General features: G+C 35.9%; 1 protein-coding gene across 4 annotated transcripts in view; it reads right to left on the bottom strand.

Annotated features, from left to right (window-relative positions):
• The window catches only part of LOC150090382 (uncharacterized), a 201624-nt gene extending 185643 nt beyond the window's left edge, over positions 1-15981 (bottom strand). For all 4 annotated transcript variants that reach the window (XM_090369095.1, XM_090369093.1, XM_090369092.1 and 1 more), the window contains exons 1-2: positions 15890-15981; positions 6849-6960 (exon numbers count right to left, since the gene is read on the bottom strand). In XM_090369095.1, coding sequence (XP_090225221.1) covers positions 6849-6960; positions 15890-15924 — 147 coding nt within the window. In that variant the 5' untranslated portion in view covers positions 15925-15981. The remainder of the gene's footprint in view (positions 1-6848; positions 6961-15889) is intronic.
• Positions 15982-16258: the final 277 nt, after the last annotated feature.

The following is a 16258-nucleotide window of genomic DNA, read 5'->3' as shown; positions in this document are numbered from 1 at the left end:
GTGTCCGATGAGAACTTAATGAAAATTTGGAATATTCTACAAAAACTTTATTATGAAATTATTTTTACTTATTTTACTCACATTTTTTTATATACTTGAATAAGAAATTTATGCTTAATAAACTGTGTTCATATACTTCATTCGTTATTCTTATTCTAAAAACATTACTACTAAAGTAACAATATCAAGAAAAAAAAAAAAAAAAAAATAGAGTACTTTTCATATCCTTTTAATTTTAAATTTTTACTGATAGCCAAGAACAGTACCGGCACCTACTTTTTGTACAAAAAAAAGCACTGGCCATAATTATATGAGCATCTCTGATTGAGGGGAAGGACTGGAGATGTGGAAATGTATCCCAATTCTCAGAGGGGGTGGGGGTCAAAGGGTGACAGGAGTAATTATAGACCTGTTGGCTTAACTTTTGTTCCAAGGAAAATAATGGAATCACTGGTTAAAGAAGCGATGCAGCACCATCTAGACAGGAGTGCAGTTACAATCCAGTCACAGCATGGCTTCATTAAGGTCATTAATCTTCCCTAACCAATTTTATTGGATACCATGATGCAGTGACAAAGGAACTGGATGAAAACTATTTTGATATCATATACTTGGATTTCAGGAAGGCTTTTAATACTGCTGCACATAAAATCCTATTGTACAAATTGGAGCAGTGTGGCAAAGTTACTACTATGGATAAAGATATGGTTGAGTGAGAGAAGACAGAGGTTATCGATGGACACTACTTTTGGAGACTAAGTTATTAGTGGAGGCCCCGGCTGTGGCTTGGTACTGGGCCCATTGTGTCTTAATGTCTAAGTTTGCAGATGATACAAAGATTGGCAGGGCAATTAACAACAGTAACAATGGTTTCCTACTGCAACAAGATCTAGAAAAATTAGTCAGATGGGCTGAGAAATGGAAATTGAACATTGACAAATGCAAAAGTACTGCACATGAGTAACAGTAATCCCAGAGTAATGTACCAACTGGGTGGTACTAGACTCGGGGAAGTGTAAAATGAAAAAGATCTGGAGGTAATCGTGCAGTCAGATATGAAGTTCTCTAAGCAGTGCACACAGGCTACCAGAACAGCTCATGGTTTTTTTTTTCAATAATATACAGGAATTTTGCTAGCAGGGATAAGGCGGTTGTTTTTATTATTTGATTTTTAGGAGCATTAGCAACTAAGGCCATATTGCTCCTGGGATATGCGGTGGTCATTCCCTGACCTTTCCGCATTCTTCGTATTTGGTGGTCAAGGGCTCGAACCCCGGTCTAATCAAGAAGCATGTGCTACACACTGCTGCTCCTGCCCACCTGGCTACGGAAGCGCCAGGGATAAGGCGGTGATTATCCCATTGCATAAGGCAATGGGTCAGGCCACACCTCGAGTACTGCATACAGGTTTGGAGGCTTTATTTTAGGAATGATGTAGGGTTGCAGGCGAGTGCAAAGAAGAGAAACAAGTTTTGGGAAGAGAATGAAAGGGTACTTTTACCAAGAAAGGCGTGAATTGTGTATATTGCAGCATATGGAGACTGAGGTGATCTAATTGAGGTGTTTAAGGCTTTGAATGGATTGAGCAAGCTTAATGCTGATGGGATTCTTACTCTTGCTCAGACTACTCACATGAGGTGACAAATTCAAATTGAAGGAGGGTTGTAAAATAGATGTGTGAAAATTTGCCTTCGGCCAGTGGGTGGTTAATTGCTGGAACAAACTTCGGTCTGTTGTTGCGGAAGTGGATAATTTGTATGAATTCTAGAAACTAGACAAACGTTTTTATATATAAATATAAAAGTTTGCTTTCTTGCATCTTATGCCACTACTGATACTAATGAACTTCTAGCACCTACACAGCCATTTTGTTCATAAGATTCGTATTAAGATGAAATTTTCTATTCATGATTTACTACTGGTGTTCTGCCAAAAGTGTGTATGTGTGGATATGCCTTTTGGCACATCCACACATACACTTGGCTACTTCTCCATTTCTCCCTAACCTAAGCCATCCTCTTCATCTGTCTCTCACCCCCTCTACACTTTCCCCTCTTAATTCATCTATCATAGTTACAGTTTTTCTCAATTTCTCCTCAAGGTTTTGTTCCATCAATCCTTCATCAAACCCTCACCTCACAACACATACCCAATTTCTCTACCACCTTCTGATTATTTCAGTCAAACATCTCACCAGAGCTCAAAAACTAATTTCTCCCTTTATCATTCCATCTCATCCATACCAACATCTCAAAACTTTCCAATCTCCTAATATCTTCCATTCTCAATGTCTTTCTCTAATCATAGTGCCACACTTTACATCAGGCATCTTAATCTTTTCCCTAAACCAATTCCTAATCTTCACAGAATATTCTTGTTCATTTCTCAAAAGCCTTTTTAACCACTGCTATTCTTGTTCTTATTTCTCTGCTTTTCTTTACTACGTAATATTAGGCTTCTCACATGCATTCTCTCTCTCTCTCTCTCTCTCTCTCTCTCTCTCTCTCTCTCTCTCTCTCTCTCTCTCTCTCTCTCTCTCTCTCTCTCTCTCTCTCTCTCTCTCTCTCTCAATATTTAAATCACAGCTTTCTCATCTCAATGTTTAAATTCATCACAAACCTATCAACTTTCCTTCAGCTGATTAATTTTTGCATTTCATGCTTCACTAAGTTAAAATAATCAGAGTTCAATAATTTGATGAAAGGCACTGAAAGTATCAACACAACTGGCAATTCTATTTTTGGATGGTAAACATTAAAACCAACAAGGTTGGTTTCCAGTTCTGTGTTTTGAGAGTTGAGGGTTAAATTAACAGTTTTAATAGAGACGATTTGTGGAATACTTAATTGTTTATACAGTAATGTCAGAAGTGTCATCAATAAAATTAGTGAATTTGAACTGCCGGTTAGGACAAGTAATGCTGACATAATAGGGCTTATGAAAACGTGTTGCCACCCGGAAATAGAGGATGATGAATTTCAGTACAGTGTGTACAATGTATTTAGGGAGGATAGGGCAGACAGAAGGGATGGTGGGGTCATGCTTCTTATCAAAAGCAGCCTGAGTGCAATGAAAGCTTTTCCAGATTCAGAGGTTTCACATGATAATATAGAATCGGTATGATATGAGATAGTTGCAGCAAAGGTATAACTGAGAGTGGGAGTAATGTAGAGGGCAGGTGATTGTGAAATTATGATGAGAGCCTCTACATACAAATGGAATAGGCAAGTAAGCACGAATGTCTCATTATTGTGGATTTTAATTTGCCTCTAACTGATTGGAGCAAATGGAAAGGAAACGCTACATAGGGGACAAAATTAATTTTTAAATCAACTAGGTGATTGTTATTTATATCAACATGTCAGGAAAAGTACTAGGGAAAAGAATATTCTAGACCTGATCATTACCCATGAACCAGATGACATAATAGGGTTGTTGTTTGGTTTTTAGGAGCATTAGCAACTAAGGCCATATTGCTCCGGGGATATGTGGTGGTCATTCTCTGACCTTTCCGCATCCTCCGTATTTGGTAGTCACGGGCTCGAACCCCAGTCTAATCAAGAAGCATGTGCTACGCACTGCTGCTCCTGCCCACCTGGCTACAGAGGCACCAAACATAATAGGGCTGACAGTACAGAAACCAGTAGCAGGAAGTAATCAGGGAGTTCTACGGTGGACGAAGATACAGAGTAGTAGTAGTAGTTAAAGGCAAAAAAAAAAAGGAAGGTTATAATTTCAGAAAGGAAATTACAATGGCTTAAGGCCTCTAATGGGTTCTTCTCCCAGGTTAGCAGCTCTGCCACATGGAGGCAGAGCCGCTTGTAGAAGTTTGTTTGTTACTAATAAAATTTAAAATTTTTTTTTATTATTATTATTATTATTTTTTATTTATTTATTTATATATATATATATATATATATATATATATATATATATATATATTTTTTTTTTTTTTTTTTCCTAGCTCTGGATTGGGCCCCCAGAGGATTTTTTTTTTTTTTTTTTTTTAAAGTGTCGTTGTCTCATAACCTGAGACCTTATGCGTCCCATCTACTGGAACTGGCCCACCTTCCCGTGGTGTGCACGAGTATCTAGAAGCAGCCTTCCTGGTGATAGCTGCTTCTGGGTAGCCAAGAGGTCAGCATAACACAACAACATAACATGCATTAAACTACACGAACATTGCACTATATTACACGCTGGCCTGTTTTGCAGAGTCTGTTCAACGTACAAAGAAACAAGGTGGATTTGAACGGACGTTCTAGGAGCCACCCTACCTATACACACACATGTCCACATGTTACTAATAAAATATATATACTAAATAAAGAAAGGTTGTTTTCTTTTCTGTGTTCTTGCTTAATACTTTAAGCACAGAACCACTGGAAGTAAAAAAAAGAAAAGACACTAGAAAACAAACTTTTTCTTTGGTAAGATCACTCTATAAATCACTGAGAAAATTGCTTGTCACTCAGGACTTAATCAATGTGGAGAGGGAGATGTTGTTGTTGTTGGTTTGGTTTTATTGGCGCAATAGCTACTAAGGCTATAATGCGCCAAGTGGAGAGGGAGACAATATTATTTGAATCTCATTAAAGTAAATAAACTATTACCATTATCTTGCAATGAATGAATTACACTTAGGTTTAACAATCATATACACTGAAAAAACATAACTAATAATGTTACTGTTTTTCCTTAGTGAAAAACAAACAATCTTATTACTGCATCTCTGAAAATGGCTTGTCATTTTCTTGCAATAGTATCTGTGTTATATGAAAACATAATATATAGGATAGAAATGACAATAGCAATGGCAAAGAGAAAGAAAAGAAATGGACATACAATAGTACAAGAAAGTAAAGAGGACGACAGATCTGAAAACTGAGAAAATCAATTAAACAAGCCTGAAAAATAAAGAGAGAAGTGGTCAGAAAACCTGTAGAAATGAAGCATGAACACAAGTTAACAGTATGCATAAAATTAAAACAGTTTAAGTTCAAAAATCAAAAAAGGAGGGAAAATATATTTAAGCCAGACTAACAGTCAAGTATATAGTTTTCTTTTTAAGAACAGTACTAAACATAATGGCCGTTGCCTCTCAATTTTCTTGCATTTTTTGAAGATGCTGTTACACTCAAAGCTTTTTATTAGAAATATATCATGAACTATATGAAGAATCATAAATAAAGAACTTAGACATCTGGCTGCGCCAAGTGGAGAGGGAGACAATATTATTTGAATCTCATTAAAGTAAATAAACTATTACCATTATCTTGCAATGAATGAATTACACTTAGGTTTAACAATCATATACACTGAAAAAACATAACTAATAATGTTACTGTTTTTCCTTAGTGAAAAACAAACAATCTTATTACTGCATCTCTGAAAATGGCTTGTCATTTTCTTGCAATAGTATCTGTGTTATATGAAAACATAATATATAGGATAGAAATGACAATAGCAATGGCAAAGAGAAAGAAAAGAAATGGACATACAATAGTACAAGAAAGTAAAGAGGACGACAGATCTGAAAACTGAGAAAATCAATTAAACAAGCCTGAAAAATAAAGAGAGAAGTGGTCAGAAAACCTGTAGAAATGAAGCATGAACACAAGTTAACAGTATGCATAAAATTAAAACAGTTTAAGTTCAAAAATCAAAAAAGGAGGGAAAATATATTTAAGCCAGACTAACAGTCAAGTATATAGTTTTCTTTTTAAGAACAGTACTAAACATAATGGCCGTTGCCTCTCAATTTTCTTGCATTTTTTGAAGATGCTGTTACACTCAAAGCTTTTTATTAGAAATATATCATGAACTATATGAAGAATCATAAATAAAGAACTTAGACATCTGGCTGGAAGCACCTTCAGAAGGTGCAAGAAAACTTGGAATAAAGGGTTTCCACCTTTAAACAAATGGTTTCCCTTCATCTAAGCATGGCACTATTTCATGCATCAAAGTTCCATTACAAAAAGGCCTTGTATAAGTGAAAAATTTTGGCAGTATATCTATGTACATAACTAGGCCTTGCCAAACTTAAATTTCTTTAGATGATTACTTTTTATCTGTACATTGTTATGGTGTTATTTTGGTTTTTAGGAGCATTAGCAACTAAGGCCATATTGCTCCGGGAATATACGATGGTCATTCCCTGACCTTTCCGCATCCTCCATATTTGGTGGTGACGGGCTCGAACCCCAGTCTAATCAAGAAGCGTGTGCTACGCACTGCTGCTCCTTCCCACCTGATCTGTACATTAAATTAATTATAAAGCAATATATTAATTATTACCAGAATACCAAAAAATATCATAAATTGAACACACACTGTTAGACTGCTGTCACTAAGTTACAACAACCCAACTGAACAATCATGAATGTGAAAAAAAGCTCCATGAGATAAACAGTATAATGTTTTCATAAGGGAACAACCTTCATATTCATTTTTCTCCCCTGAAGGATAAAGTTTGGTATACTGATGTTGAATAAGCAACTAATTACAAAATGTTCTAAAAGTAACTTTAATTTTTATACTATCCTAATAAAAGCTAGGTTGGGCTATTATCTCATCATTTTCCTTCAACTGATAAGAATCATTCAATAAAATAATGCTGTTGATAGTTTAGTGTTTTAAATGTATTTTTCAAGTTATGCTAATTCTTGAAAATACAGAATACAGTGATTGTAAAATAAAAAAAAAAATAAAAAATAGCAGTTCAACTTCGTACAAGAATAAACTGTAAAATATTAGTCACCAAGCTGGATTTTTCAGTTTCCACAGAGACTAAATAATCATCATGGCAACATTCTTGTCAAGCCATGTACATAATAAATACTTACTTCCCATGGTGTTTGTACCAGCCACAATTCATTTTCTTTATCTTGAAGATCCTCTGTAGTTACCAAATCAGAATCGGTAACCAGTTGAAACAGAGAAGGGCACTCAAAAGAACTAGAGGATTAAAGCAATAAATAAATTAGTTCATTTAAAAAAATAATTAACACACATGTACATAAATGTTTAATTTTCATTTTAATTTGATTATTTAATATAAGATACTAGTATTGAATATTTAATAATGGATACTAGTAAATGAATGCTTAAATTGTAAGTTTATTTTTCTAATATCCAGTAATCTTTTTGAAATGAAGCTCATCTTCTACTGTAGGATATTTAAACATTAAATTTATAATCTTATCATAGTTTTCAGTATTTGTATTGTGCCTTAAAAAAAATTTATTTCAGAAATAAAATTTGTAATTTATTAAAGTAACTCATGCAAACACTAAGTTACAAGAGAAATGATTAGTATTAGTAGTGGCAAATTATTCAAAAAAGCAAGCTTATACAACACCAGCTAAAAAAATTAAAAAAAAAAAAAAAAAAAAAGGTATCACCATCCATTCTCTAACAGTGTCCAGTTCTACCTTGAATTTATTCTTCCACAACAATCAACTACTAGCTGAAAGAAAATTTACACATTTTTCCTGTGACCATCCTTTGATTTTTGGCCTCGAAAGCAAAGAAGGATGGTAGACTTCACCTCAAAAGCTTCTATGTATTTTAACACTTTTATCTTATGTATATATCATTTATTTATTTTAATAAATTTATTTTAACCAGTTAGTTGGTCGTCGCAAGAAACTTGGATGACATCCTCCTTTAATTTGAATTTATGCTCCCCTTCATGTGTAGTCTGAGCAAGAGGAAGGATACCATCAGTAGTTAACTTACTAAATCCATTCAAAGCTTTAAAACATCTCAATCAGATCTTCCTGAAAGTACCTAGTCTCACACACTGTAATTTGCATAACTAAAGCCTTCCTTGCTGAAAACATCCTTCTGTTCCCCTCAATCTCGTTGCTCTTCTCTGTACCTGTTCCAAGAGATCCACATCCTCCCTTAAAATGAGTCTAATTCTAGCAGCTTATATAATTGTGTTCAAGATCTTTCTTTTTTAAATACCAACATAAATTTGCTCGATTCAAGTTCCAAAATGCCTATTAAGTTACATAAACATAATAATTACAAAGATACTTCAAAGAGAAAGCAACAGAACCCACAGAGATTAACTTTCATCTTTCTAGAACTGGGAAGAAAGAATATTTTCATTATACTTGGCAAATCAGTATTCATTCCTCCTGAATGGAATGAATTTTAAAAAGTATTAAATGCAATAATTTTCATTACTACAACAAAGCATTCAAAAAAGCATGTGTGTTATAAAATAACATCTGTGCTTTGAAAGGTAGATCCATTGTCAATTGTAATACAGATGTAACTGCCATATCTCAGATGGATACCACCACCCAGACAGCACCATTTCAGGGCTATTTGGCCCTTCTTCGGTGAGTGGGCAGGTACCTGAATGATGCAATAATGGCAAAACAGTTATGAAGTATACCTCCACAATATGAGAGATGCCTGATGGTGTATGATGTATTTAGACTATAAAGTGTTTAGGGCGTAAGCCTCAAGCTATGGAAAAGTCTAGACTATGTATAAGTATAGTGTGAAAGCATCAATAGAAGGCCTCCGTAGCCGAGTGGGCAGGAGCGGGAGTGCAGTAGCACACGCTCTTTGAGTAGACCGGGGTTCAAGCCCCTGACTGCTGAATACGGTCGATCTGCCAACCCGCACTGGACCAGCGTGGCAGATTATGGTCCATTTCCCTCAGCATGAATTGTTGAGGAGGCTTCCACCCTGCAGTGGGTTGATAATGGCTGCACTTTACTTTACTTTTTATTGATGCTTTTGCACTATACTTATACATAGTCTAGACTTTTCCATAGCTTGAGGCTTATGCCCTAAATGCTTTATATTCTGAACTATTTAAATCAGCTCTCTCCATTTATATTTATGACAGAAGGGGAATATGCACAGACCCATTTTTGATACTTTGGCACACAGAAAATACCTGTCAACTGTATACCACATTATATAGGAAACAATGTGTGTGCTAGTCAATTTATAGATTATTCCACATGCCATGCCTCAGCCTACAAAAATAGTACTGCTTGGACTTTAATGGATAGGACCTGGTCCTATTGCAATAGAAGAACAAATAGGGAACTGGAGGTAGATAAAGTGCAGAGAAATCTTGTCTGTGTCATCCCAAATCAGATTTTGAACAAATATGGGATGCTAGCAAGACAGGGACCCAGACAGAGAATGCATTACCAGTGCTGGTGTAGCTTGAATTCCATTCTATGCAGGGTACTCAACAGATGGACAGATATTTAAACAATATAATATTCAATGTAAACCAGGTAGAAAATTACAGACCATATATTCCCCAATTAAAACTCACAGCACAGAAATGTTTAGCACAGAAGTGGAGCTAGTTGCAAAATTAATTGTTTAGAATGGAATGCAAGGTACACTGGCAATGCATAAAAGCAACTCAAAAGATCAATTGTGAATCTGTGTAGACACTATATGTAACACAGATTTCAGTATGACTATTGCCAAACATATTTGGCGACAAGAGCACTACATAAACCTGCATTCAGCAATTGCCATAAGGTATAAAAGTGAGAAACAATACTTACATTGGTTAGAAACTATGCATATGCAGTGAAAGCCACTTAATAAACAGACAGGGGGAATATGTATTCACACTGTCTTGAATCTTTCATATCACATTGCGATTAAACCAGTGGAAACCCGAAAAAGGTTGATGAAATGAAATTATCACATTGAAATACGATAATCATACAACTGCATTAGATCATGCAATTGGAAAACTTCTTGTCAGACTGTACAATTATCTCCAGGTCTTTCATTATCAACAAATTCAGTTTCATGCCACCCCAAATCTCTGTGGGATTACTGCTACTCACCTTGCATTTATATTAAACCTCAATTGCCTTTTTTTTTAGGCCATGTGACTAATTTAACAAAGTCTTGTTACAGTACCTTGATTACTGACATTAATACTCTGTTTATCTTATGGTTTTTGAACAGAATTGACCACTTATAACCATTGTCTCCATCACTTAACCATCCCTTTATCCCTTATAGTATCTTGCCACTAATGTTATGTTATTTCAATTTATGCAAAAGAACTGTACCAATTATTCATGCAGAACTGTACCAAAAGCTTTTAAAAATCTAAGTAAATTATACCAAGAATATTCTTTACACCTAATTCATTTGTGACAGCCTTATTGTATCTAATTAGGTTAGCCAGGCATGATCTACACTTAACTGTATTTGCAGTTAAGTGTATAAATAACCATACTGTATTTGCAGTTTAATTCCATTGCTATCCAGACGATGTTGTATTAATTGCTGACTATGGACTCAATTTTCCCAAGCACAGAAGTCAAATTTCCAGGTGTATAACACCCTTTTGAAAAGGAAAGACATCTGCACATCTCCAATCTGTATGAACTTGGCCTGAATACAAGGATATGCTCTCATTATTATACCTCAAGGTTTGAATGCTCTTTTAATAAAATCACATAGATTCAATAAGAACCGAGTGTCTTATTTACTTTTAGCTGCAAAAAAAAAAAAAAAAAAAAAAAACTCTTCCAACTTCCTTTTAGTTATCATAAAATCATGCAACTCCCAGTCATTAACAGATTAGTCTAATATCCTAATTTTTAAAAATTTTGCGTCAATGTAGATGCAAAATTTATTCAGTTTATAAGCGATCTTGATGGTAGGGCTGTCATTACCTTTGCCATACATATCAGGTGAACCAAGAAAAGTAGCGAAAAATAATTCTTTGCCACTTTTCTTTGTGCTCTTAATGAAAGCCTTCTCACAAGCTGCCTTTCTATACGTTTTGGTATGAGATTAGCAAAACAATACCCTAAATTTGTTTTTGTTTAATGGAAACCCCAAACACAAGAGGTATTAGAACCTATAGTATTCAGAAGACGAAAGAAGACATTTGACATTAGACTTAACTTCTGTAGACTGAAATTTTCAGGAAATATGTATGAAAGAAGGTTGTTGCAGAAAACAGCAGCTGAATGAATAAACGAGGAAGATGAAAAGTTGATTCTGCGAGTTTGAAGTTAGACAGTAAATGGATGTTGGCTGGTGGCACCACATGTTCGGACTGTTTTGAAAGAGAGGGTGGGAATTATAGAAGCCAATTCAGAAGAATAGTGCCCATAGAAGTATCTGTAGAAAAGGCATGCAGCAGAAACAGTATGTCAATGAGACAGAGTGGAGCAACTCTATTAGAGATGAGTCATTAATTAACCTAACTGCTCTCTTCTGAATGGAATCTAGAAGTCAGAGGTTTTGGGGGCACCACCACAGATAGGGGAACAATATTCCAATGTAGAGCAGATTTGCGATTTATACAGAATGAAAAGCTGTTTGGAAGAAAAGTAATGCAGAGAGTGAAAGAGAAAACCAAGTTTTTTTTAGATGCAGGGGAAGCAATATTTGTAATATGCTTGTACCAAGAGAGATTAGAAGTCAGGGTAATTCCGAAAAGAGATAACATCTTGCCTAGAAATCAGAGTGTCACCAAAGATAAGCATAGGAGCAGAAGAATACTTTTTTGCAAGAAAAAGACAAGACAGTTTTAGAAGGACTGAAATCAACTAAGTTGTTTTTGCCCCAGTGGAGAATTACCTGTAGATAGGCATGTAAGCAATTGGTAATGGATATTCGAGAAGTTGAAGCTGATTGAGCAGGGCAAAGTTTCTCAAAATGGAAAGTGGAATGCAATATGCTATCATCAAAACTGTGGACAGGATTTCCAGTCAATGGAAGAATCACATTAATATGCAAGAGGAAAAGAGTGGGGGAAAGAACTGAACCTTGGCAAAACCAGCATTAGTGGAGAAGTTAGAAGACAGAACCATCTACCATCACCCTCAGTGAGCAGTCAGACAGAAAACTGGATAACCAATTACAAAAAACAGTTGGCAAACCATAAGATGGAAGCTTGTTTAGAAGACCTTTATGCTAAACACAATTGAAAGCCTTGGAGATGTCAAGAACAACTGCTTGCGTTTCATTGAACTTTTCCATTGAATTTGTCCATAAATGGGTAACTTAAGCCAGAATATCACCAATGGATTGACACTGATAGAATCCATGCTGGCAATCGTTGATCAGACGGAAGGTTTCTAGGTAGTTTAAAAGTTGGGTTAATTGATTTCTCCATTACTTTAGAAAGAGTAGAAGTAATTGCAATGGGACAATAATTGGATGGTAGCAATTTGTCACCCTTTTTAGGAACTGGCTCGATGTGAGCAAATTTCCAAGCAGAAGGAAAAACACCTTTGGAATAAGATTTTTGATTTGATTTGATTTTTTATGGTGCATTGGTTTGGAATAAGAAAGTGAAAAAGGCAGCAAAGAACAGGAGTAAGTTCAGGAGTGCAGGTTTCATGAACAAGTGGAGAAATACCTTCAGGACCTGGAGCTTTCATAGCATCAAGATTCATCAAAAACCTTCTGACATCCTTTTGACAAAAAACCACAGGAGGCATTGAATGTAGTGTGATGAAAATGGAGGGAGGTCATTAATACACGAGTTGGAAGAAAAATGGGATGCTTGCAGGTCAGCTTTATCCTTGGCTGAAGTGACAATAGAACCATCTGGTTCTGACATGGGCAAAAGTTGCGGCCAATAGCTTTGGCAAGAGACCAGAATGCTCAGCTACCACTAGGGCAAAAAGCAATTTTTCTACTCTTAGCCTGTTCACAATTTAGTTTCAACTGATTAATAACTGCTTTACAATTGTTGCAAGCTCTGGTATAGGCAGAAAATGAAAATAAAAATTAGAAACAAGACAATTACGATATGCAACATTCTTCTCTTGAACAGCCTTAGCACATTTATTGGAAAACCATAGTTTAGATAAAGGACGAGATTTTGAAGTGGAATGTGGAATAAACAATTCCATTCCTACAAGAATAATTTCACTCTCAGAATCTGAGCAAATGTTCACATCAGAAGTTTTGAAGCAGTAATCCGACCAAGGAAAAGAAATCTCATAGGTCATCCCATAATGCATTCTTGTTTAATGCCAAACAACATGAGGTTGGGAATAGCCATGACATAAAAGGCTCCACTGGAGAGTTGTTGTTGTTGTTGTTTGGTTTTTAGGAGCATTAGCAACTAAGGCCATATTGCTCCAGGATATGCGGTGGTCATTCCTTAACCTTTCCGCATCCTCCGTATTTGGTGGTGACGGGCTCGAACCCCGGTCTAATCAAGAAGCGTGTGCTACGCACTGCTGCTCCTTCCCACCTGGCTACGGAGGCGCCCCACTGGAGAGGAAACAATCACTAAGTTGTGATCTGAGGTGCCTAAAGGACCACTCACTTTGACCATGTACTTAAAAGGGTTGTTTGTGAGAAAAAGATCAAGCATGTTGGCTGCATGGTTAGGATTATCTGGTATTCTGGTAGGTAAATGAACAATCTGTGTGAGGTCATTTGTAATAGAAAAGCTTCAGCATCTCAACCAACTAGGTCTGTGTGAATTGAAAACAGAAGCCAGCTGGAGTTGAGAACATTAAAATCATCAAGGAAAATTACCTCACTGTTAGGAAAGTTGGACTGGAAAAAGTCAAGCTGCAAAGAGAGGAAGTTTGTTTGTTGTTATTTGGTTTTTAGGAGCATTAGCAACTAAGGCCATATTGCTCCGGGATATGCGGTGTTCATTCCCTGACCTTTCCGCATCCTCCATATTTAGTGGTCACGGGCTCGAACCCCGGTCTAATCAAGAAGTGTGTGCTACGCACTGCTGCTCCTTCCCACCTGGCTACGGAGGCACCCAAGAGAGGAAATCAAAGAGTTCCAAGTGATTAGTGGAGTTGGGGAACAGTAGAGACAACAGATGAATTTGACAGAATGAGGTAGAGAGATTTTAAGCCAGAGAAGATCAAAAAGAGGAGATTCCAAATTACCAAGTCTCTGACATGGAATATCAGAATGGACATATGCACAAGTACCACCTTTGAGGCAAGAGGAATCATACAGTCAATAATTTGGGCAACTGAAATGAGCGGTGGTTGAATTAACCAATTTGGCAGACTACGTGGAAATGGACTTCACCGAGATTAGAATTGAGACCACGTATATTTGTGAAATGAACTAGGAAGTGTTTGGGAGGGTTAGATCTTTTTGCAGATAAGTTTGTTCTATTAGTTTGACAATTCATGGTGTATTTGATACCAAGATAAAGTGTGGGGGAGCTTCTGTATGGAGCAATGAAAAATTTTGGATATGGCGTACACATGGTAACAATATATTCAGATCCTTAACATAATGTGGCTCGACAATGAATCAACAAACAGAATGCTGTTCAACTCAACTACTCTTGCTGAAAAGAGTGAGAGATCTGGCAGCAAAGAAACGAAGTTAAAAAATGATGCAGCAAAAAATAAGCAATTATTTTTGTTGAAGCCTATACATATGTTATTTTGGATGAAAGTTCCATTTGTTTTGTTACCTATGAATAAAAATACATAAGTACAACTTAGTGTTTTTATTTCTAAACTTATTAAACTTTTTTTTTAGCCTCCAGAACAGTATTTTTGATAAGTCCGAAAATCCAAACTACCCTGGGTCCCAATTAGTTCAGATTATTGATGCTTTACTGTATATGAAATAAAATTAGACGGTACAATAATTATGCAAACACAGCAAGACAAATTTCATAACTGGCAGCAGCAACGACATCAAACAAATTGCAATTTACAACGTCACAACATATGACCACAAATGATTAATAGAAAAGCACAGTAGCTTCTAAAACTGCTTCTGAGTACTTCTCATTTCCCATTTGTATTTATTAAAGAGATCAGTTTCACCCAACCTTTGTAAAAACAAAATCCCTCCCTTTACCCTGTCAGTAGTTATTTCTCTGAACAAATCCTACATAACACACACCTACTCTCATGTTTGTTTTTCCATGCTGATGTTGTCACCAAAATGATTCAATATTACACTGATCACAAAGGCAAGAACTAGATTGGAGCAAACAGGGCACTTTAGCATTAGTAGAGGCATATGATGCAAGAAAGCAAACTTATGCATCAGTCAAAAAAAAAAAAAAAAAAAACCCTTCCATTTGTTCCAAATGCCTGTCCAACTCAGCCTTAAATTTATAGACACACTTGCATAGACATCAAAAACGAGGGGCACAAAAGTGCAACCACCAGTAACATAAATTTTTATACGCTTGCTTTTTTTAAAGAAGGAATGCGTAGTTATTTCCCCCCCCCCCCCACACCAAACAAAAAAAAAACTCGGGTTTTTCCTTGTACCAAAATGTACAAAACCAACCATTAAATGCGCAATTTACAGACAATCCGGAGTACCTTTCGATGCTTAACCCCGATCCGAGTTAAACTCAAACATTGTGCTTTGAAGACTGGGTAACTGCATGCAAACTATCAATTAGGATAATCGGAAGTTCACTATATGGTAAGCAGTACCTTAAAGGTAAACAAAATTTTAGTGGACTACAATTATTATTTTATTTTCTAAACGAGATTGGCGTAAAATACGGTAGAATTCACTCGGCAATCTTTGTAAAAGGAATGTAAAGTTTTTTTTTTTTTTTTGTGTATAACATACACAACTTCGGTTAGGAAGGCTACCACACATCGACGACCAGCCATAGATGCATCGCATATGCGATAACACGTGTAGATTTTTTTTTTTTTTTTTTTATTATTATTCTATTTTTATTTTTCAATGACACACTGATTTCAAAATGTGTTCGTTTATTATATATTTTAAGGCGCTTTCTTCCCTGGGTGGAATAGTTTTAATGAATCTGAAGGTAAGTAGGGGATAGAATCACGACGTATTAAAGTATATCGAAGTAAGAACACTACGTAATTTAAAATATTTCACACAATCATCAACAATCAAAATTACTTCTCACCGGGGTTGAACAACAACGTCGGTAGTGGATAGCATTTCTCTATACAATCAACAATTACGCAGACAGCCAACAACAGCATTACATAAAAACAGCATGCTGTACACATGAACCAAGCAGCACCACCTGCCAAGGTTGTTTGAAACACATTACTAATTAGGGCTATGGAAAATTCAAGAGAGGTGGATTAAAAATAAAATGCTGTACACTGTATTGAAAAATACAGTACAATAATCTCCTGATTTGCGAACACTCAATGTTACGAATAATAATTAATTTTGACACCACAAGTTTAATTTGCATCCTTCAAGCGAGATCTCAAGAACTTTTGTTCTGCTTCAGCAACTCAAAATACATTACCTTTTGAAAACA

The sequence above is a fragment of the Mastigoproctus giganteus genome, chromosome 2, assembly GCF_048544385.1.
Source record: "Mastigoproctus giganteus isolate SK-2022 chromosome 2, ASM4854438v1, whole genome shotgun sequence".
NCBI classification, from domain to species: domain Eukaryota; kingdom Metazoa; phylum Arthropoda; class Arachnida; order Uropygi; family Thelyphonidae; genus Mastigoproctus; species Mastigoproctus giganteus.
Note: the sequence above shows the minus strand (reverse complement) of the source record. Positions and strands in the feature narration are given on the sequence as shown.